Source organism: Phalacrocorax carbo, chromosome 2, assembly GCF_963921805.1.
Source record: "Phalacrocorax carbo chromosome 2, bPhaCar2.1, whole genome shotgun sequence".
Taxonomy (NCBI): domain Eukaryota; kingdom Metazoa; phylum Chordata; class Aves; order Suliformes; family Phalacrocoracidae; genus Phalacrocorax; species Phalacrocorax carbo.
This window is the reverse complement of record NC_087514.1, coordinates 15,300,864-15,324,952: the sequence shown is the minus strand read 5'-3', so window position 1 is coordinate 15,324,952 and position 24,089 is coordinate 15,300,864. Positions and strand designations below refer to the sequence as shown.

Sequence of the window (24,089 nt, the reverse complement as noted above, 5' to 3'; positions counted from 1 at the left end):
TACATGGAGCCTGCATTACTCTTCCAGCACAAAACCAGCCACAAGTATCCTGTAACTAATTAGTACTCACTTGGATACAATACTAAAGCCTTACGTCTCTTGAGTAAGTGAAAAACTGGGCATGAAGAGTCAGTGTTGAAAGGGAAAAAAAAAAAAGACAAAAGATATATCCCCATATATTGGAGAAATTTTCCATGGCAAAAGCAGCTAAACATCTCACAGATAAGAGATAAATTGGAATAAACAGCTGTCAGTGTTAAATAAATATCCTGGATAATGTGCAGGACAGAAATAACTACAGCATCGTCAAACTCCTTTCTTCATTTTATTTAGCTGTTCTTGCATGTAGCTCCCAATCTTTGCTCTGCTTCAGTTACTGGGGCATTTATTTTTGAATCAGCTGCATTTGTTAAGACTGTAGCAACGAAAGGCATTTCCTGAGAAGCTGTAAGGATGAGCAGCAAGAAGGAACAACAGCTAAGGAAATACGGGACCCTAGTAGTGCTTTTTATCTTCCAAGTTCAGATTTTTGGTTTTGATGTTGACAATCGACCTACAACAGATGTCTGCTCGACACACACAATTTTACCTGGACCAAAAGGTGAGGAATATCAGGTTGCTAATGCTGAGACCAGTACTGATAAAGGCTGCTTTTTAAAAACAGAGACATGGAGGGCTTGTGGCATGGGCTGGGGATGCAAGCTGTGAATTACTGCAGACTGTACAAACATCTAGAAAAGTGGAACTGTGATGGGGGAGAGTGCTGAAGCAAGGAGATTTGAATTGGCTTTTCTTTAGTTTCAGGAACAGTGCCACATAGCCTCATACAAGTTAGAGGTGTCCTTTTGCATCTTTTTGCAGCCACATAAATCTTCTCTTACTTCTTGTATTCATCACACAACCAGTACAGTGAGCAGCCATAAATTGCGTGACTTCGTCTGAAAGTAGGCACCTATTGTCAACTGTTAATGGTTCACTTTGCACCTATAGTTAAGGAGAGATATGCAATATTTAAAATGACTGAACTGTGACTATTTCCAAATGCTTACTTGTAAACACAGCTCTGCTGCATTCATCAGACCTGATCCAGCAGCTCCTGTTGAATTAAACAGGACCTTCACTACAGATTTCAAGAAGAACTAGATCAGCTCTGGCATGCGCAGTTCTTTTATCTTCGAAACACTTTGGAAATATCTGAAACCAAAACCAAATTTTCTGCGTTAACATACTTTTTTGTGTAACACAACTAACGTCAGTGGAATTGCCTGGAGAGTATCTCAGCCAAAAATTAGGTCTAGGATGTACAAATCTATCGTGCGGTGACAGAGCTAAAAATATATATTCCACACCATAGCTATTGCAGTTTGAACTATTGCTTTCTTTTTTAGTAATCATTGTATTTTTCTATGGGCTACAGACTGAGAGAAAAAAATGCAACTGATTTAAATTTTAGGCAGAAAAAAATTTACCAAGTCAAAAGCACTGTTACAGATGCATTTGTTTTTATGATGGATTATTCAAATGCATGTTGTTTAAAGGACCATGCTTAATCAGCAAGTTAATTTCTTTGTGATTACAATCTAAGCCTAAACTTTTGCTGCCACAGCATAAATGCAGAGAGATGTAATGATCCCCAAGGATGCTAGTGGGAGTTTGTTTAGTTAGTATCTGAATAATGTCAGGCTGGAGAACAAAGATTGACGAATTGTGTTTAACAAGTCACAAGGCTAATGAGGTGGTCTGGTGACAACATGTGACTAGCTGGGACTCCAGCTGGTTTCTGTGGTCTAGCTTGTATAAGGAGCATTTAAAGGTTAGATATCATGGTTCTTTGCAAGCATAATACTGAGAAAGTCAGGATTTAGTCATTACCAGTGCTACTGCCTCCTGCCTGACACCAAGACACAAGAGGAACCAAACAGTGTGTTGGCACAGTCCTCACTGCTACTTTAAAATTAGATTACCCTGCCCAAGATCCAGAATTGGTAAAAGGAGTATCAAGTAAATCACCTCCAGATTACTGGTTCACATCCACCGCAGGTCATCAAACTCATTTTGCAGTCTATGTGGTTTGATCCTGTAGACTGATTTCAGTTCCTACCAGATCTGAGCTCATGCAGGACAGTCACAATGGCACTGGTTGTTTTGACTGCCAGTCAGCTGCACAACTAAAGACTGAGCAGGCTGATTGTGTGAACTACCCTGTTACTTCTCAGGCATCCCTTGTAGTCAAGGATGAAGCACACTGACCTAATATGGCAGAAGAAAGTACGACCTGCTGCCAGTTTTCCTCTATCCATCTTATGCCTCAGACTCAGAGCACATGATCTCTAGCCTACAACCACACCACCGCCACGGGCAACATTTTCCTGCTCAAACTTTAACCCTGACAATGGACAGGCCTCTGAATTTTGTTGCTGTACATTTTATTTTCTGTGCTACATCTGTTGTGCCCCTTTGTCCGCCATTCTCCCCAAAATGGGGTTTGATCCACCCTGCACAAGTTTCACCCCCATCTGCTCAGCATCTTCAGCTATGATCTAACACTCTGGTGCTCCCATGAGGCGGAGGTGCTGAACTCACACAGTATGTTGGCCAGCTTTCTCTAGAACCGCAGGCCAAATTCCTGGTGTGGCAACTTCCTCCTTCCATATGAACGTGGGAGTGTCGGCCAAAGCACGGAGAAGTGCAAAGAATTAAAAAGTATTCAATAGCTGTAAGACTTCCTACGCGGTCTCACCTCACCTATCCCAGTGCAAGGCACAAATTGCCTGTAGGCTAGATCCAGTCTGTGGGCTACAAGTGGGATGCCCCTGGTGCTAGTCACAGCAATACTGCTGTTCCCATCACACAGCACAATGGAGAGGAGAAAGCTGAGGGAGAAGCGAGATAGTCTGGAGAGGCTCAGAACTTCTTGCATTGTTGGAGGCTGCACTGCTCACTTCATCATATAGGCATTCACAGTTGCTACAGGAGCAAGCACCTGACATCTCTGCATGCTTGCCCTGCAAACCACATGTTCAGAAAGGGTCATTAATGTTGAAAAAATTGGCTGCTTCTTGTACAAGTCACATGTAACTTGTCCAAGTTAATTTGTGCAAGTCAAATTCTTCCCCTTCAAAAATATACTCTTTGTTATGCTCATACCTAAGATGTCACAAGAGAAGTATGATATGAGTGATGGGATGAAAAGAAAGGGTAATTCCAGGCTGATTATCAGGAAAGTCTTTAAACCATTTGTGACAGTCCCACCAGCTACCAAAAAGCATAAGGCAAGAACAGAGGCCTTTATGTATAGCACAGAGAGCTGGAAAATACTCTGGAAGGATGCAGTCTCCCAGGAACAGAAGGAATGCAGTAAACGTCCTGTAAGCCTTTTGCACTTTCTGTGGCAATGATAGAAGTCAGTCCGAATTAAACTGCTCAGCACGAACAGGAGTTTAAGCCTGACCTCTGGTGGTTCTGTGTGATGCAAACCAGGTGCCTTGCAATCCCCTCCCTCTGTTGCTTCTCCATCACTGGTGCAAGCAAATGAAAGTTGAAGTCTGTTTGTAAAGAATTATACAAAGAAATTTTCTAAATAGGCACTCCAGAAAAAGAGAAAAAAAAGAGTAAAAGAAAAGGAAAAGCTGACGCTCCTCTCCCAGTTTCCTTTTCCAGGCAACGCTCAGGCCTCTTCTCAAAAACAGGGGATTCTTTTTAATGACATAGTCCTAGCACACAAGTCCTGGTGTCTTGTTCTGCCTTCCTGCAAAAGCTTTTGAGGTACACAGCAAGCTGGCTTATACAGCAGTTAAAGATAGAAGTGTGAGGCATTTTCTAGAAGCCTTACTGAAATACCCTAGGAAAGAAAAAAAATATGTGCTTTGGACCAAAACAGATTTTCAATATTCATAACTCATGATTTTTGGTGTTTGACCTGAGATGTTTAGGAACAACTTGGTCTTAGCTTGACTGCTTTGGCACAGGACCTCTGAAAATTTACATTAGGTAACGCTGAACCAGAGCTGAGTAACTAGGGCAAAAAAGGCCAAGTTCTGAAGTACTCCATTGACTTCTTGGGTACAAACAGAATGAGATCTATCATAAACAAAACAGCTAATTTCCCAGAGCAGCCAAGTGCTTGGCCTAGCAAAATTAGTCATGGCTCTGTCGTCTACTTTCCACCCTTCCAAGCCTGGAAGCAGGCTGGCTTGTTGCTGCTGCTGAGAGAGGAACTGGGTCTGTGGGGAGGCAGCAGCTAGTGCGGTGAGAGCAGAAGCACCAGCTGTTGGTCCATGCTGTGGCAGCAACAGGAACACCACGTCTGCTCTCCTGGGCTCTGCCTTCAACTGGTGTCCTGGCTCTGTCCTTTCTTCTAGCCTGTTTTTGCGTGGAAACTGCAAGCTCATTTTTGTCTAATCTGCAAAGGAAGTGGGCTGTTGACATAGATGAGGTGGGATCTGACCTGGTCTGGGTAAATCAATAAGCAACAACATGAGGGCAGAAATAAGCAGAGGGCCCAGAACTCTTGACTACCAAACTCCCATTAAAAGCACGAGACTCCGGTGGGGGCTGGCTCTGCGGCAGCTGATTTCACATGGATTCATGGGAGCTCAGTGTTTCAGAAGACTGGCTTTAGATGTTGCTAGCTGTCCCAGGTCTCAGCTCATTTTCTTTGAAATCCAGACACAGGAACTTCAAAGGTCTTGAATTAGATCCAGGTTGAGAAACTGGAAAGAGAAGAGATCTGAAGAATACCGGGAGTTTCCCACAGCAATTTAGATGTAAAGCATTTCCTTATTATTATTTCTGACAAATTATGCTTATAAACTCTATGACATTGGCTGGCGCCTCAAAATATTATTTATTGTGGTCTCCAGTTTAGCTGTCCATCTCTCAGCTTTCATTGCGCTTACCAAATTCCACTCCTGGAAAATCTCAAACTCTCTCAGAAACCAGATATGCTGCTATCCACATTTCCTTCTGAAAATATAAAATGCCTTACTACATCCTATAGGCTGTTCAAACCTATAAGTAAACTTCTCTCTTAGCGCCTCATGTTTGATCTGAAGAGCCCTTTAATTTCAACACATAATTCTATTTTTCATGTCTTTCAGACTTCCTCACTTTAGCGTACGGTAAGTTTCTGAAGTTTATCAGACTGAGCTACAATCCGTGTATCTGGGGACTTAAGATACGTAAATTAAAAAGATACTGGGTCTGTATTTCTCACCAATGTCCGTTTGATTCCTCACTGAAGCCACTGTAATCCATAGGTCTGAGATCATGTCAGAATGGCAGGGAAACAGGCTGTGAAAATTAAATTGGGCAGACCAAGTGAAAAAAGAATCAGGAATAATTTAAATTATTTCTGTTACTTTAAAAAAAAAATTATTTCCCAGTCATGCACAAAGGAATTAGGGCTTTTCCCCAAAAAAAGGTAGCAGAATCGATAGCCCAACTGAAGTGCCTCTACACCAATGTGCACAGCATAGGCAACAAACAAAAGGAGCTGGAAGCCATTGTGCAGCAGGAAAACTGGGATATCATTGCCATCATGGAAACATGGTGGGATGGCTCTCACAACTGGAGTGCTGCAATGGATGGCTATGGACTCTTCAGAAGGGATAGGCAAGGCTGGAGAGGCGATGGGGTAGCTCTGTTTGTTAGGGAGCGTTTTGATCATCTAGAGTTTAATGATGATGACGTAGGATTGAGTGTTTATGGGTAAGGATCGGGGGGAAGGCCAACAAGGCAGATATTATCGTGGGAGTCTGTTATAGACCACCCACCCAGGATGAAAAGGCAGACGAAATATCCTATAAGCAACTAGGAGAAGTCTCATAATGGCTAGCCCTTGTTCTTGTGGGGGACTTCAATCTACCAGATATCTGCTGGAAATACAATACAGCGGAGAGGAAACAGTCTAGTAGGCTCCTGGGGTGTGTGGAAGATAACTTCCTGACACAGCTGCTGAGCGAGCCAGCTCAGGAGGACACCGTGCTGGACCTGTTGTTTATGAGCGGAGAAACACTTGTGGGTGATGTGATGGCTGGAGGCCATCTTGGACATAGTGATCACAAAATGATAGAGTGTTCAATTCTCAGAGAAGTAAGAAGGGGGCTCAGCAGAACTGCTTCCTCAGGTTTCCAGAGGGCAGACTTTGGCCTGTTCAGGAGCCCAGTTGGCAGAGTCCCTTGGGAGGCAGTCCTGAAGGGCAAAGGAGTCCAGGAAGGCTGGACATTCTTCAGGAAGGAAATCTTAAAGGTGCAAGAAGAGGCCATCCCCCTGCGCTGCAAGACAAGCTGGTGGGGAAGAAGACTTGCCTGGCTGAACAGAGACCTTCGGCTGGAACTCAGGAAAAAAAAGCAGAGTTTATGACCTTTGGAAGAATGGGCACGCAACTCAGGAGGACTACAAAGGTGTCATGAGGCTACGCAGCGAGCAAATTAGAAGGGCCAAAGCCCAGCTAGAATTTAAGCTGGCTACTGCCATAAAAGACAATTTAAAATGTTTCTATAAATCCATTAGCAACAAAAGGAGGGCTAAGGACAATCTCCCTCCTTTATCGGATGTGGAGGAAACATAGTGACAAAGGATGAGGAAAAGGCTGAGGTACTTAATGCCTTCTTTGCCTCAATCTTTACCAGTAAGGCCAGTGATTCTCCATGTACCCAGCCCGCTGAACTGGAAGACAGGGAGCAGAATGAAGCCCCCATAATCCAAGGGGAAACGATTAGTGACCTGCTACACCACTTAGACAGGCACAAGTCTATGGGGCTGGGTGGGATCCACCCAAGGGTACTGAGGGACCCAAGCCACTTTCAATCCTTTATCAGCAGTCCTGGCTAACTGGGGAGGTCCCAGTTGACTAGATGATAGTAAATGTGACATCCATCTACAAGAAGGGCTGGAAGGAGGATCCAGGGAACTACAGGCCTGTCAGTCTGACCATGTGGTCCTACCTTCACCTTGTGCTGGCTCGGCTGTTTACTCATCAGGCTTTTCACTGAGCTGATTCAGCTCACTCATTAAAAATGTCTATTATTTGCCTTATTGATATTCCTGTTTAGTGAGTTGAATTCCTTCAACACAGGGTCAAAAGAGTGCTCAACATCAGGCAAAGGGGAGGGAGGTGTGCAGGTCTCTGCTGGGGTCTGAAGAGAGGAGGAAGCACAGGGAAAGTGACATTCTATCAGATAAGCAGATGTCAAGAAATCCTGTCCTCACTAGCCATTTATAGCTTGAAAGCAAGAATCCCCACTGCTACAGAAGATTTGTTAAGGATCTAAAAGACACTGAAAGTGAAATTAGAGGAAATCTTGAGGTTTTCAAATGACACAGCTATGATGTGCTAATACACTAGAAAGACAAATTGGGCCATATTTTCTTATTTCTTGGAACCTGTGACTCCCTCTGGTGACAAAACCTCTCAACAGCGACTGTGCATGCACAAGTGCTGCAAAGGTTCACGGTGCTGAGGGTCACTTAGTGTCCATAGGCTGCAAAGCTAATCCTGTGGCTATGTCCAAGGCTCTTCCAGGAGGGCAAGGCATTCAGTTGCTCCGGGAGGAGCCTCAAAGCTTCAGAATTATGCACATGTCCTTATCCCTTTAGTTTAAGACCCAGGACAGGCAGAATCGCCTGTACTCTTCACACTCTGTGGAGGTGGGGAAGGTCCCTGCGCCACCTTAGGTGGAACTAAAAGCATGAGACATGGAGCTCAGCAGAACTGCATCATGCATGATCAGCGGGTAAAACTGCATAACAGATTCCATACAAAGCCTTCATGGTGAGACATTGGCTATACCTAGGAATACTAAATGCATCCAAGGCAAGCCGTGCAAAGCACCCATGTGCATCCTAATAAAGATTAACCATCCTTCCTCCCCTCACAGCAAATCAGTCATGCCCCCAGGGCTTCTCAAGGACTTTTTGGCTGGTGGCAGGCTTTTTTCAGTTCAGAGTGTCTGATGTAGGAGGACACTGTGCTGTAAGCCCAGCATAAGTGGTATTTCTATCATTTGAAAGGGTGGGTACACCCTGGAGTGTGGAGGAAAGTATTTGGGGCTGTGGTGTGTGCTAAGCCTGTGGGGGTAGTGCTAAAGTTCAGAGTACAGGGAGCTAAACTTGGGACAGTGTCACCCGTACTGCCTGTTGGGAGGGGGTCACTGCAGTCAAGGGTCTTTGCCCTTCTTTTGCTTCAGAGGAAACAATTTATTTGATTCACTGCAAAGAAGAGGCTTAGAGAGCATTTACACTTGTGCAGTATTTTTGGTCAGGAGACAGGAACTGGAGCTGACCTGAGGCCATGACTTGCCAGCACACCTGGTAAAGTGTCTCAGTAAAACCGTGCATGGACCCAGAAGCCTCTCAGCAGAGCTCTGAGTGAAAAGGCTGGACACTGCGTGCTCCCAGAGAAACACATGCATAAGCCCAGCTAGGAGTCTCATCCCAGCTTTAGCCTTTAGGCATGCTGCAGACATCCTCTCACCCTGATGCAGGGCTGCCTCTATAGATAAGTGTGGGCTCCATAATCCCCAGGGATTACACCCTGATTCTCCAAGAACCAGGGTCGGCCCTTGATCACAATACTTGGAGAGTCACTAAACATATATGAACAATTTAACCTGAAAACTTCTTCCATTTGTGCATACAAACCAGATAAATTGCCTACAGAAGATTCAGCAGCGAAATCTAAGTCACTTGAAGGTCAGTGAATTCTTACTAGTTAAATTCTTACCAAATGTAACCTCTCAACATTGCATTATTTAGTGAAACTCCTAAAAAGGCAGAGCCCCTTTCAACTGCCTGAAAATCCTACTGATTATTAGACCTTCAGCATTTTCCTGAGCTTGATTGTAGAAGGGAGGACTGGGGTTCCCTCTCAATTACAATTAAAATTTTCTAATGGGCACAAAAGTTATATACTGCTTATGGCTTCTGCTCTCCTTCTGTCTTGCACAGTCCCAAAATGGAAGAGTCTGGTAATTTATTGTTCCATGTGTTCACTTTAATAGTCTAGTATTTTAAATCTGTGACACAGAAGAAGTGAATCAGCTTGAGGGAATACTAACAAGGTTGAGAAATAGTCTTGCTTCAGCTACTGGCTCCAAGTGCTTCACCCATGCTTCAAATGTAAGTGCAGTGTATTATCTGACATCCTTGCAACAACAGTTTTAAGGTGAAAACCTGCTAATTAGGATAAAACTTAATTTGACACTCCCCCAAGTGTAAAGCAGCACAAAGAGGAGGTTAACCTTTAGGTATAGACTACAAGCATACAAGAGATTAGAGGGTTTTTTTTCCTGTAAAATTCATGTTGCACAAAGCACAGTAGTACAAAATTAAAAAACTCAGCCCAGAGTACTTTCAGGATTTAAACTTTTTTTCTGGCAGATTACAAAAAAGCGGCTAATACAGTGGGATGACCTGTCCACATTAAGTCCCAGAGGAAAGGGAGGGATACCTATTACAAATTAAAGACCAGCCAACTCAATCCCTGCCCAAAACTAAGTCAACCAACCTCTCGCAATCCCTCCTACCTGGCTGCAAATCATAGTGAGACCACAAGGGGGGAGCATAACCCAAGAGTTCATGTGTCTTGCCGAAATTTGAGATCCCTGTACACAACAGCTAAAGGGACACAATGCATTTATAATTATAACACCATATTATCACGCACTGAGCTTAATCCAATCTTAAATTAACAGTTTAACTAACTAATACTGTTTGCTTCTACCCTTGCTTTATAATGGCCTACCCATTCTCAGATGCAATATGGGGAGCAAAGCAGGATTTCTCTCCCTTACAGATAGGCAAATTATTATTCTTCCCATTTTCCTAGGTAGGGAAACTAAGGCAGAGCGTGGTAGGCTGCTTTATGCCAAGATGAAGCAGGTGATAGACCTTACTTCCCTCTCCCTTAGGCTTTTAGAGGGCTTGAACAAAACTTGGAACTACATGAGGTGTTAGCAATAAAAGTTGAGACACTCCCTAATGTCTCAAAATCCCCAGAAAAATCTTTCCCACACCTTTTATCCCTTTCATCTGTCGGCTCTCAGTCTGATGGCCCATACAGGGCAACTTAGCTTCATCTCCAGCAGCCCCATGTGTGAAAAGCTTGCTCCAAAGTCTCTCAGAGAAAAACATCGCAGCTTTTAGTGCCTCAAAATGTTGAAACTGAGATTGGAAGACAACACCTTCAGAAGGTAATCACAGTGGTTCCACTGGTATATTGACTTTCTTTCCTGGGCTCTATTTCTAAGATTAACTGTCTAAGCAACGTTTCCTACAAAAAAAAAAAAAAAAAAAAAAAAGCACCTTTCTTGCGCTGAAGTCTTATTTCTGCAGCAAACAACAGGCTCTCTAGAGCTTTAACTCAACAGAGAAGTCTGCAAACCACAGGGAGTGTGGCTGGCCTGAGAGGAGTAATGAGGACTGCCAGGGTGACAAGCCCTGGTTTGGAAGGTCAGCAGGAATCTAGTTTTCTCTGCTGTGTGACACAGGCCAAAGAAACTCCCTCAGCAGTTTCTACACCAGACCCAGAGTTACAGCATATCTTACACAAAGGAATTCATTGCATGAGGAAAGGCTGGACATGAAAAGCCTCCTACATCTTCCTCCCCTGCTGGAGAGTGCAATCCATTTGTTAAATATCCCCATGTGGCATTCCTAGTCAGGACTCATCCAGCTTTTCCAGCCTTTGAATCACACCCTGCTTCCTTTCTATTATCACACATTTCTTCCCCTGTATGGCTTTGCAGACCAAGATCAGATCAGCTTTTAACCTTCTCCCAGAATTTCATTTCACAAGCCCTTTGTCAGCCTCTGGGAATCTTTTCTGAATTTCTGAACTACTGAGAAGTGACTTTTACACTTTTCTCAAGGGGTTCGTAGATGGGTTTGGAAAGGACAATTCCTTGGTTTCTCAGTTGCAAATGGTGTTAGCACTGAGGTCAACAGAGAAATTAAACCATACATTCTCTGGCTCTGCTGTTTGATGATCAGTAGACAAGAATGCAGTACAAGCAGGCATCCTTCCATCAGCTCCAGGCTCAGACCCACAGCTTCAGCTGGATATTTAAGGAGCTTGGCTTTTGGAAACATATACTGACTTTTCCAGTATTTTTAAGGACCAGTGAAAACAGAGATGTTTAAAATTTCTGTTGCTGACTGCTTATAGCCTTTTCCCTTCCTACTTTGTACTGGTGCAGCTGGTATCAAAAACAAACAAAGCATGTGAGTGAGCCAGCACACACACCACATCATGTTTCCTCCTTGTCCGTCCCCCCTAGCAAATGCTTCCTCCCTCCAACACCAACTGAAGTTCAGCTCTTTATCTTCCTCAGCTTGGACCACTGACCACCCCCTCCCCCAAGGGCATCCCAACCAACAGGGTAAATCTGCCTTCCACAAGGGGGTCCCAACCCTGAAGTTTTCTTGGCATACAGGGACAGACTCAGCCCGGTCCACGTAACTGACATGGAAAGGAGTCAAACAGCTAATACTACATTTTAGATGCTGCAATTAATATCCACCACTTCTCATTTGTCATCACCACACAGAACAGCCTCACGATATGTTACCTGTGGCTACAGAAGTAGGAGAAGGTAAATCAGAAATGAGTGGGCAGTATTTTTCAGAAAATGAGTTGCAATGAAATGATCAGTCTGAAAGCAACCACAGGAAACTAGTTTCTCCCTCAGCACATAATTAAATCATTGACCTCCTTGACACAGGATGTTATAGGGGAAAAAAATATAAATGGGTTTAAAAGGCACAAGACTAATCTGTGCAGGGAAGAATCACTAGTGGCTGTCCACGAGTGGTCTGGATGCAGCGCTTGGCTCAGGCAAGCCCTTTAAACCACTGCTCATGGGAGGCTGGAAGTGGCTGCCTGGGTCATAGTCACCCTCGGCACATCCAGTTCCCTGAACATCTTCTGCCAGGGCTGGAGGCACCAACCTCACTGAGACAGGTTATTGGTCTTGTCACGTAATGCTGTTCCGTCCTCACTTCTCTTTTGCTGACACCCAGACAAACTTCCCTCCTTTGAGTACTCCGTATGCTGAACTGCAGCCTCTTCTCCCCTTCTGGGCTGCAGGCACAGACACAACTGGCTGCCACCCACATGTGAGATCTTGGCTTGGCTAAGAGACTGTGGCACTGCTTCCCACGACGCGGCACGGCTTACTGCAGACAAGGATAGGGGACAGGGGGAGAGGCTTTGGAAGGCTGCCTGTATGTAGTGCTGGTTGTTTGGTGCGAAGGGGTACAGGGGCTGTCCCACCTCAGCACTTGTCTAAAAAAAAAAACAAAAACAAAAAAGAGTAAAAAAGAGTAAAAAATGTTCTTGGCATTTGGCTCAAAACTAAGTAGTAGAAGATAAGAAAATCAGCAAATCAGCTCCAGTTGTGCCTCCAATTTCCTGCATAATGTGAAGTGAAATTGTATGCTACCTAAGGAAGGAGATAACATTTCTTTCCTACTAGTTGCTATCTTGCTCCCTTACACTGTAAGCTGCTCAGTGAGAGACTGTCTCTTACAATAGTAAGAGTACTTACACAAAACTATACAGGAACCTGTGTAATGGGGTCTTGATGTCATCTGGAGAAATTACTGCATTACTGTAATAAATGCAATGATTTTACCTCTTAAAGATACTCTGTACATGACATTTCAAAATAAAGCACTGGAGTAATTGCAAAACATGTTTATTACATCAACATATAAATATCCCTTGTCAAAAACCAAAGACTTCTGACACATTAAGTACTAAGGTCTATGTTAAGATCTATTTCAACATATTTAGGTTCCTCCCATTCACATTCTAAAAGCATCTGCATACCTTGAACAGAGAGTCACTATGAACAGAGTGACTAGGAACAATTAATAAATTCCTATTGCCTCCTCCCCTGGCAGTTCTTCCATGGGCGTACAGGTTCCCCAACAGAGAAAGACTGGCTTATTTATCTGCTTTATAGCTAATAGGGATTAAAGGGTAGGACTAGAAATTGGTGTTGTATAATTCCCATGTTGGAATAGCCTCACCAAAAGGGAAAGTTTATAGCTTTTCCTAATCATAGAATTGTTTACATTGGAAAAGACCTTTGAGGTCATTGAGTCCAATTGTTAAACAAGCACTGCCAAGTCCACGACCAAACCAGGTCCCTAAGTGCCATATACACATGTCTTTTACATACCTCCAGGGATGGTGACTCAACCACTTCCCTGGGTAGCCTGTCCCAATGCTTGATAACCCCTTTGGTGAAAGAATTTTTCCTAGTATCCAATCTAAACCTCCCCTGGCACAATTCGAGGCCACTTCCTCTTGTCCTATCCCTTGTTACTTGGGAGAAGAGACCAACACCCACCTCACTACAGCCTCCTTTCAAGTAGCTGTAGAGAGCGATAAGGTCTCCCCTCAGCCTCCTCTTCTCCAGCCTAAACAACCCCAGTTCCCTCAGCCACTCCTCATAAGACCGGCTCTCCAGACCCTTCACCAGCTTTGTTGTCCTTCTCTGGAAACGCTCCAGCACCTCAATGTCCTTCTTGTAGTGAGGGGCACAACACTGAACACAGTATTCAAGGTGGGGCCTCACCAGTGCCGAGTACAGGGGCACGATCACTGCCCTGCTCCTGCTGGCCACACTATTCCTGACATCAGCCAGGATGCTGTTAGCCTTCTTGGCCACCTGGGCACACTGCTGGCTCATGTTCAGCCAGCTGTCAGCCAACACCCGCAGGTCCTTTTCCTCCAGGCAGCTCTCCAGCCACTCTTCCACAAGCCTGTAGCGTTGCATGGGGTTGTTGTGACCAAAGTGCAGGACCCGGCACTTGGCCTTTTTGAACCTCATACAATTGGCCTCAGCCCATCGATCCAGCCTGTCCCGATCCCTCTGTAGAGCTTTCCTACCCTCAAGCAGATCGACACTGCCACCCAACTTGGTGTCATCTGCAGACTCACTGAGGGTGCACTCAATCTGCTCATCCAGATCATTGATAAAGATATTAAACAGAACTGGCCCCAACACTGAGCCCTGGGGGACACCACTTGTGACCGGCCGCCAACTGGGTTTAACCCCATTCACCAGCACTCTTTCTCTGGGCCTCACCATACAGCCAGTTTTTTATCCAGCAAAGAGTAATGATGGTCAGATTCACCAGCATTTCTCTGCAAATTTATCCCATGGCTACTGTGCCTTCAATGTGAAACAAAAAGAAATTACTAGAGAAAAAACCCTGTGAACTTTACATTCTGATGAGGTATAGTTGCACTTCCTGCACTGAGAGAAATGTACCATGATGCTTTATTTTCTGGTTTCTTTTTTTGGAAGGGGATGAAGGTGAAAAAGGAGATAGAGGAGAACTGGGCAAACAAGGAAAGGTTGGACCAAAAGGACCAAAAGGTATTTATGACAGTTTGTTGGCTATTACTGGCATATGAATATCTTTATACAAAATTGTACTGGCACATATGATTAGCAACGTTTAACGCTTTCACTCCTGTTGCACCAGTGGATTTCACAATCCTGTCAGACATCAATCAGTGAACCTAACAATACTTGGAGAGCTTGATGCAATTCCTACCAACACAAAAGACAGCTATATATGGCAACAAATTTAAAGAGCCATGTAATAAACCAGTGCTGCTCTCCCAAGTGGCTGCCATGGGTGCGATCCAGAAGACCCAGATCATATGTATAATCAGAAAGATTACTGTTCTCTTACTGAAATGATATTTTAGTTGAAACTGAATTTTGAGAGTTCTTTCCTAAGAGTACATCAGCACACTCAACAAAATTTGTTCTCAGCTGTCCCTGTTTTGCAGAAAAGCAAATGGAGGCATACACTGAGCAACAAAGTTCCTCTAATCAAACAGCACCTGAACTGAGAACAAGGAGTTGCAGTTGTCTCGGGACTCGCCTCTATTAAACATATCCCATATCCACAGTGTGAGCTGAGCAGAGCATTCAGAGGCACCAGATGTAATGGTGTCACCCTTGTTTGAATAATTCAAAAGCTTAATGATAATGTATATCCATGGTCTTTCTCCCTTGACAGTGGTTTAAGACTAATCAGGAAATTTTTTACCTTTAGAGACACTTTAAAATCACCCTGTTATTTTTGTTATAATAAAAAAACCTTTTCAATTTTTAAATGCATTCATATGACACTGCTTCTTACCTTAAAAAGAAGATCAGGTAAGATACAAGGGAATCAGGTAACCAACCATTTAGGAAGCATCTTAGTGATGTTAAATTCAGTGTAAGAACTGAGATTCCCTAGATTGGGCTGTCATCATTACCCAGCTATTTTAGAACTCAAACTATTAATCAATTTTAAAAGCATCTGTTATTTTGGTGCTCTGAGGGCTGGGAAAGCATGTAAGAGCAAAACTAGTAGCTCCCTGTTTACAGTTCTGCTTTGAGAAGCCAGCAAAGCCATGAGGGCTTTACTTCAAGGAAGATGGAAAGGCTTTTGTCTGGGGTGGAGAAAAAGAAACCCTAGATAAAACCAACTGTTGACCTGGTTTATCTGTAAAGTAAAATCAATACTACAATACTCACTAGCAGTTTTAGTTTATATTTTCTTTAAGAAAACATGACATTTCTGGGCATTTGAACAGGCAGTTCTCCTAAGGTGCCTTGCAATGTCCTACTGTTATATTCTACAGTACCAGAGATCTGCGCATTCCTCCTCCAGCCATCCTTGGGGCTCCACTCATTTCAACTTAGCCACACATGCTGACTGGCCACACTCAGGAAAAATAGTAGAAGTAGAGACTTAAATAGTGCCTTGGGGAAGAAATGACAGAAACCATCAATACTCTTTTCCTCTTTATTTCCTATCTTAGGAAACAAAGGACTTGTGGGGGATATTGGTGACCAGGGAATGCTTGGGAAAATCGGTCCAATTGGTGGAAAGGGTAAGTTCTAGTCTGGGAATTTTCTTGTTTTTTCCCCTCAAGGTAAATATGTGTTCTGTGAGAGTTCCAGGTATGGAGTAATATCAAATAACAGCTGAGACCAACACTCTCCAAATAAAGTTATGCATAAAGATTGGTGACAAGAGCTAACCAAGATATTAATTTTATTTCCCATGTGCAATATATCCAACTTACTTGGCTAAAATAATTTACTTTATGAATTAAGAAATCAATCCTTTTTGATGGTAAAAGAAGAAGGGAGAAATCTGGCCCTTGTGAAGTAAATCCTCTGAACGCTCTTGTTGTGGTTTAACCCGGCAGGCAGCTAAACACCACACAGCCGTTCATTCACTCCCTCCCAATGGGATGGGGAGAGAATAGAAAGAAAAAGGTAAAACTCCTGGGTTGAGATAAACACAATTTAGTAGGACAGGAAAGAAAGAGAAAATAACAATAATGATAAAATATACCCAAAAAAAGTGATGCACAAGACCATTTCTCACCACCCTCTGACTGATGCCCAGACAGTTCCTGAGCAGTGGATCCCTGGCCAGCTTTTCCCCCAGCTTTATATGCTGAGCATGACATCACATGGTGTGGGATATCCCTTTGGTCAGTTGGGGTCAGCTGTCCTGGCCGTGTCCCCTCCCAGCTCCTTCTGTACCCCCAGCCCACTTGCTGGTGGGGTGGGGTGAGAAGCTGGAAAAGGCCTTGACTCTGTGTAAGCCCTGCTCAGCACATCTCTGTATTCTCATCCTAAATCCAAACCACAGCACCATACCAGCTACTAGAAGGAAAATTATCTATCCCAGCCGAAACCAGGACAGCTCTAAAAGAGAAAGCTAAATTTGTGCTTCTGCTTTGGATGCTGAAGGCCTAAGTCAATATTCTGCTGCTGCTCAGGGTGCCACACCTTGTCACCTGCACTGCTGTGGGACTCGTGAGCAAGCAGTGCACAGGACAGCTAGGTAAGGAAAGGATTTTAGGAGTTTTAAGAAAGCACTCATGTAACCAGGGATGACAACTACTTGCAAATCAAGGTAGACTCCAAGTCTACCTGGACAATAATTTAATGAAATTATGCTCTAGTCATCTGAGAAGAGGCTCAGGCATTCCTTTCCCATATTCCTAAAGAGCTACTTAAGGAGGAATACTACTTCTGCCACAAGGAGACCTGCCTTGAGAGCTAACAGGGACTCCACCATCCCCAGGGCAACTCTGTGGTCTCTAACCAGCATCAACCGAGGTATGCAGATGAGTGGATGGAACAATCTCTCCAGGGAGCTTCTCAAGCCAATGTTTTAATAAACCTTTGATGGCCTCTAGCCAGCTCAGTATCAGAGAAGAACAAAAGAATTTGGCCTGAGGGACTCATTTTCAGAAGTACCTAGACAACTGAAAACACAGATTGTTATCTCCTAAGATGTCTTCAACCACTGAAGGAAACCAGAATTTAAGAATCCCACAAATTGCTTATCTTTATCTGTTAGTAAACTGATGCTCTGAGCCTTTAAATCAAGCTCGCTCTCAACCTGAATGTACAATTTATTGTCTCCTTCTAGTTTGCCTCATTTTCAGAAGCAAAGGTCACTAATTCACTGTTTAAATCTGCCATTAAATATTCAAATTCTTAATGAAGCAACCCTGAAATTTCACCTTGTAAGTGTGCTGAATTTGCATGAATTGCTGTCAAGCAATGCTAATTAAAACGACAGCCAACTCCTAATTTCTTTAAAAAACCACAACCATATAAAGAAAAAAAGCACATCAAAACATGGCCATCCACAAGGCAGAGCAAGCATTAGTGGTTTTGACCTCTGAAGGTTTTAATTCATAAAAGGAGAGCTGACATGAATTCCAGATAAAGTCCAGCTGTTCCTGATGCAAATTACAGCTGAGATTTTTTAAAAAGATATTCACCTCCACTAATATAGTAGCAAAACGTTTGGAGAAGTATTTCTATCATTTTTATGATTTACAGAAGAAGAGGAAAGCTGTTGGATGAAAACAAATCACATTTCCATGAACTATATCTGAAATGAAACGCTGGTCCTTACTGACCTCATTTAATGCAGGTGCTAACTGCTGCCCACACACATAATATGTTGCACACATGAATTCAGTGGCTTAGTACACATCAGCCTCATCTGGTGCTTCATACCATCATGGAGCTACTGAACCCAGGGAAGGGCTCCATCCTGCGAGGCAATGAGTGAATCCAGGTCTCACCTCTCACAGATTTCTTGAGTGCTTTCAGCCCTCAGGATAATTTTGCAGTTTATATTTAAAGTAAGTGGTACCAGGAACCAGCAGCACACGAGATGCCTGTGTTATCAGTGAGTTAGCTATTAAAGGGTTCTCCTTATTTCCATACACCAGAATTAATCATGGTTTGTTTGACTTGGCACATCTGCCAGTACAGTACAGGGCTTCCTATCAGAAGCGCACCGTTAATATATCATTAAAGAGGTTTTTCAAATACGCTCCCCTGACATGTACACTGTCTGAGATCTGAGAATATATTTTCTTCTTTATTCAGGTGACAAAGGAGACAAAGGCTTATCAGGGGTTTCTGGAAAAAAGGGGAAAGCAGGTATGCTATACATCCTTCTCTGCAGAACGGTCAAGTCTGCTGGGTCTTTGATTTCAGGGTTGGTTTGTCTGGAGTTACATAAAATTTTGAGGCCCTTGGAAAAACCTGAGAATAGATGGAACAAACAGGAAGAGACTGACAAAGTTTGGTTTAGCAAAATGAAGGCTTGGGTGGGGACATGAATGATGCCTATGAATGTACCAACATACACAAAATATGGAGAAGAGTTACCTAAATTAATGGGCAATATTTTATATCATAAAAACTAACACACAGACAGGCCAGCAGTAGATTTGTATGGGAAACCAGAAGAAAGTTTCTGAATGCCAAAGGAATTAAGTCCTTTAATTGTTTCCTAATAGAAGCATGGTGATGAAAAATAAGTCATTTTAGATAGAGCACTATCTGTTGTCAGATTAATGCAATTCATTTGCTTACAGGAGGAGATTTTGGATCTTATGACCCAGAAAGTTCTTCTCAGTCCTAATAACCTTGAATGTTTTCTCACCTTGAACATACAGTTGTGTTAGTTTTTAAGAGATTTCATATGCAATGCCAGTTCGTTTCTTACTGGGAAATCATCAGCAACTTATTTTCTTCCTGAGAATAACAGAGGAACAAACAAAAGCTATGCCAAGCCAAATTTCAGTTTACCAACAAAAATATAACTGAGACTTCAGTGCTTGAAAGTTATTGATCATTTGAGTTGGTATCAACTATTAGTGCTGTACCACAGCTGCATGCAGCAATCCACTAACATAGTCCTTCTACCAAAGCTTTGCCAATCCTACCTCTATGCATACTCACAAAACTCCTTCACTGAGAAAGCAGCAGTTCCCCGTTTCATGGATGCTGTTGTTTCTATTAGAAGGCTGGGGACTTGTGCTCTTTACAGATACAGAGGCAGACCTTTGGCATTCAGATGCAACGCTGTAGTGATCACCATGACAAGCCACATCTCTGCAGCTAGACGGAATCGCTAATGAGAGGGGCAGAGGATGTGCAAATCACACTTATATGGGTGGAAAGATGGCAAACTCTTCTATCACGTTTTTAAAAATAGGGATTCTTAAGCCAGTTAACAAGGGAATGTACGGAGCCAAATTATTAAGTGCTTTGATCAACAGAAGTATGGCCAGCGGGGCAGGGCGAGACTGGCTGTCCACAAGCAGAGGCCAAGCCTTCAGGAGGTTTGGAAGTGTTCTACAGATGACCCTCCATGCACACACACAAATGCTGCTGAAAAGATAAATTGTCTATCCTTTGTATTGCATCAGGCACGGTCTGTGACTGTGGAAGATACCGCAGAGTTGTTGGACAGCTGAATATCAATGTTGCTCGCCTTAACACATCCATCAAGTTTGTAAAGAATGGTAAGGTTCCTTATGTATTTGATGTGCTTTATTTGGCTCCTGTAACATTTATCATTGCTATTCTTCTATCATGGCTGCCCTGTGGCAGCATCCATAGCTGACCCAGAGAGAGGGTCCCACTGCGCAAGGCACTCCAAAACCATACAGGAAAGAGACAGTCTTACACCTGTAAGGATATAAGCAGCAGATGACTAAAAGCAAAAACGATACAGAAATTATCAGCAGCACAACAGAAAGAATCTTGAAAAGCACAAGGCATGGCTTGCTAATTGCCTCTGCACTGTCAGTCTGCTCAGCCTCAGCAGCCACTCAGGCAATGAAAGGGAGAAGTTTGAGCCAATCTGCTCCAGAGAGGCAGGAAAAGCAATAGGAACCTCTTGATCTTTCTGCTGCACAGGAAGGCTGCAGACACAGTACTCTTAGAGCTCCCCTCAGTGTAAGCATCATTTTCCTGTAACAAGGGACCAATACTCAAAGACATGGGTTTTAAGAAGCCACGTTTGCAGGCAGCACTGTCAGGTGGACAATGCAAATGGCCCCCACTGAAAGGAAGGAAGAGCATTTCCTGGCATAGCAGAGATTTTGAGAAGGCTCCACCACTGCTTCTAGAACTAGGTCTGTATCAGTAAATTAAATGTGTTTGAGACTGTTCTCTGCCACTGTGGGCAACCAGCACAGAACAGCACTCATCTGTATTATTAAACCCTACAAAACCAAATTCTATGTTATCAGGAGTGTCATTCTTCTAACTCCTAAACTGTGCCTGGGGTAACTCCTGAATTGTTTGCGAGAGTGTTAGTTGCCCCAGGCCAAAGCTCTGCTCAGGACCATTCCAGCAATCCATCAGCAGGGACAATCAGCTTCCAGCTGCCCAGGCATGCTCATTGGTACTGCTTAATTCCTTGGCACTAGGATATATGCTGGTTGAGAAGTTTGCCTTTTAAAGCTGCTGAGCAGCCAGAGTTTCCTTCCTAGTCAATGCCACTTAGAGCCTAGAGCAGCTCTGAACTAGGCTGTATTTAAAATGCCTTATTTTAGCAGTCACACTGATTTTCCTCTACGTGGAAAGGGCCTGAAAAGCTAGCTAAACCCTTGTGTTTCTATACCAGGGCACTCTTTCACAATCTGCATTCAAAAACATGCAAAGCAACGGGGGCAAACAGAGTTAGACATTGCTATTTGACCATTTATCATGCCTTAATTTGAGCAGTACTAGATATCCATAAAGTAAAACTTAAGTGTCACACAGGGCACATGCCAATCAGGACTGAATAGTTCTTGTCCTATTGTGTGCAAGGTGCTTGTCAGTCCCGTTAGTAGCATCAGTCTCTGATCATGTCCTCATCATTCATCACAAATTCAGTCACAGGAATACTTCTCCCCTCTCCCTTTTATTAATTCCAATGTAAAAATCATGTCATTGCCATATTGGAACAGAAGCACCTTCAATATCTGTTAAGATGCCATTAAGCTATTTTTTTTTCCCCTTTAAAGTTATAGCAGGTATCAGGGAGACAGATGAGAAATTCTATTACATCGTGAAAGAAGAGAAGAATTACAGAGAAGCCTTGATCCACTGCAGGGACAGAGGAGGAACACTGGCCATGCCTAAAGATGAGGCAACCAATGCCCTGATTGCTGACTACATCTCCAACAGTGGCCTCTTCCGAGCCTTCATTGGGCTGAACGACATGGAAAAAGAAGGACAGTTTCTGTATGCAGACAACAGCCCACTGCAGAACTACAGTAACTGGAAGGAAGGGGAGCCTCACGACCCAGCTGGACGTGAGGACTGTGTGGAAATGCTCAGCACAGGAGAGTGGAATGACTCTGAGTGCCAAGTTACCATCTACTTCGTCTGTGAATTCCTCAAGAAGAGGAAATAAAAGTGCTGCAGAATGTGCCTGGCACCTGCTGTAAATTCGATAACCCCTCTTCATTCATCCAGTGCAGGGAGAGCAGACAACCAGGGATAGGGCTCAATCCAGCCTTCACCTCACTGGGTTAAGCAAGAGCAACTACTGTTAAAATGTCAGTGACCATAAAGTCAGGACAGGTCTGCAGGGGGCATCCAGCCAGTTGTGAACTTTCATTTCATTTCTATGTGCAGTGCAGGGTGGGCATTTCTATGGGTAATTTAGGGGCAAATTTAGAGCACGCAGAGATGAATATGATTTCACTAATGCCAGAAATAGTAAACTCACTGGCATATTAATTACTGATGGACTTGGATTTCAGTCATCTTTGACCTGCACAGTAAGTCTCAGTAATTTCAGAGCTAGGAGAACAGCAGTTTCTCGTGAAAAAAAAATCCTTCTTTTCTTAGAATCATACAGTAATTTAAGTTGGGATGGATCTCTGGAGGTCATCTGGTTGGATCTTCCATGCAAAGCAGGGCCAGCTTCAAACTTAGATTAGAAGTTGTTATACTCTCCTTCATTTGGCTGTGCAATTACACTGCCGGATACGCACTAGGCACTGTGCAGCAATGTACCCCGCAGGTCACTCAGCACTGCCTGCACATGTCCTCCTCTGAGTATATGAAGAACTGGACACGCCATCAGCTAGTAACACAGAGGGCCAGCTCCAAGCCTCCCTTCTATCTATTGCTGTGTACAGCACTGCAAAGGCAACTAGACAAGTCATGCTTCTTCAACCTCACCCTCAACAGGAAAATCCTCCAAAGCATTTAGCTGGTTGATAGTTTGACTCCAAGCTCATCTCTGAGCAATGACCAACACAAGAGCATCCTAGGAGACTCTGTGACTCAGAACCACCCTTGTAATCCAGCTTCTCTGCCACTTGTTCCTCCAGAAAACCACCTGTTACTACCAGCAGTAAATTATCTGTGCTGCTACACACCCTCCAGGGAACTATTCAGACCCATGAATGAAGCAGTTGGACTACATTTCTTTTCATTGCACCCCTACTATGCTATGAGAGTATTTGAGCAAACAGGTTCATTTAGCATGACATAACTCATCCTGAATTGTTCCCTTCCTGGGAATTGATATTCCCCAAAATTAAGCAGAACTACACTTTTTAGGATCTACAGTAATAAACTCATTAAGCTAAACACTTTGGTTTTAGAATCATTAATGGGTTATGATAAAGAATTAATGACTAAACCAAGGCAAAGCTAACTGTATGAAGTTGAACAAGGGCAAGGGCAAGTGCCAGATTTTGCACCTGGGACACGGCAACCCTGGCTGTACATACAGACCGGGGAGCAAGAGATTCTATGATTCTACAAAGTTTCTTGAGGAAAAGTAATGCCTTTTAGAAGTTCAAGCCCAGGGCTGCTAGCCTCACACACAGCAGGTCAGTTCTTGCTAGTCATGCAGAAGTGGCATAGTAACATCCCCATGGGAAGGCACAATCACACTGATACCCTAACCACACCTCATCTTTACTTCTGACCCAAAAAGTCACCAAAACATGCTTGCCAGACTGGGGGTCCAAATTCTGGAACCCTCTGGCCATACTGAGACCACTGGCTGACAAAATCCAGAGGTGTCCTTGATGCTACAATCATCAAGAACAGGCCATTTTTCCTGTGCTCTAGGAAGAAATTCTGAGCTGGGAGAAGGTGAAAGAGGAGCAATACTTGGTTGCAGGATCAAGCTCTGCCTGAGACTGGACCAGGTACTCTCCTTCACGTACAAAATCAGGAAATACCTGTCTAAATTGAAACTCTGGTCTTTTTTAGGAGACCGTGAGCTGTAAGTAATCCTGGAGCATGCTCCATGTATGGGAAGGAATGACTGTTGCAGTCTCTGGCTGCATGGCTGAGGGAAGCAAGTGAGGAACTTGTGTTGGGTTTCTGCAGTGGAAAGGCTGGAACTGCCCAGTTCCTCCATCCTCCTCTCCTACCACACCAACTTTATCCTTTCTTAAGTAGGCAAAATAAACAAAACCAACCCTTCTACCCACTATGTATTCATGTAACATTGGGCAAGGCTATACCAGTTGAAACAAGCAGACCTGCGGTGGCTGCTCCTTTGCTAACTACAAAAGAGGGACAGTAGAGGAGCACAGCACAGATGTTCAAGCTAGCCAGGCATAAGTATGATCAGGTGCTTGTGCAACCCGTTCCTGCAGCACTAGGTCCCAGTTAATAAATTTTGCCAAGAAGCCTAATTCATAGGCCAAACCACATAAAAAAGGCTATCCCACACAGGAAACCTGGCAGGTGGGCCTACACAGATCT

The 24,089-nt window shown here is 43.6% G+C and overlaps 1 protein-coding gene and 1 long non-coding RNA gene across 4 annotated transcripts in view; one reads left to right on the top strand and one right to left on the bottom strand.

Annotated features, from left to right (window-relative positions):
- Nucleotides 1–24,089, bottom strand: part of LOC135311857 (uncharacterized) — a 60,538-nt gene that overhangs the window by 33,493 nt on the left and 2,956 nt on the right. Inside the window, exons 2-4 of one of the 3 annotated variants that reach the window (XR_010371394.1) lie at nucleotides 9,528–9,618; nucleotides 5,216–5,292; nucleotides 1,050–4,712 (exon numbers count right to left, since the gene is read on the bottom strand). The exons of the other annotated variants lie outside the window; for them this stretch is intronic. This is a non-coding gene — a long non-coding RNA (uncharacterized LOC135311857). The remainder of the gene's footprint in view (nucleotides 1–1,049; nucleotides 4,713–5,215; nucleotides 5,293–9,527; nucleotides 9,619–24,089) is intronic. 3 annotated transcript variants of the gene reach the window in all.
- Nucleotides 317–22,955, top strand: COLEC10 (collectin subfamily member 10). The gene is made up of 6 exons (XM_064442188.1): nucleotides 317–601; nucleotides 14,322–14,393; nucleotides 15,842–15,913; nucleotides 18,453–18,506; nucleotides 19,784–19,879; nucleotides 21,374–22,955. Exons 1-6 carry the CDS (start codon nucleotides 454–456, stop codon nucleotides 21,763–21,765), a joined length of 834 nt encoding a protein of 277 aa, XP_064298258.1. The 5' UTR covers nucleotides 317–453; the 3' UTR covers nucleotides 21,766–22,955.

Excerpts from the sequence above, each read along its gene's own strand:
- COLEC10 (XM_064442188.1), top strand. The coding sequence starts at position 454 with ATGAGCAGCAAGAAGGAACAACAGCTAAGGAAATACGGGACCCTAGTA. Across the intron at positions 14,394-15,841 it reads TGGACCAAAAGGACCAAAAG|GAAACAAAGGACTTGTGGGG; the intron begins GTATTTATGACA and ends TTCCTATCTTAG. Across the intron at positions 15,914-18,452 it reads CGGTCCAATTGGTGGAAAGG|GTGACAAAGGAGACAAAGGC; the intron begins GTAAGTTCTAGT and ends TTCTTTATTCAG.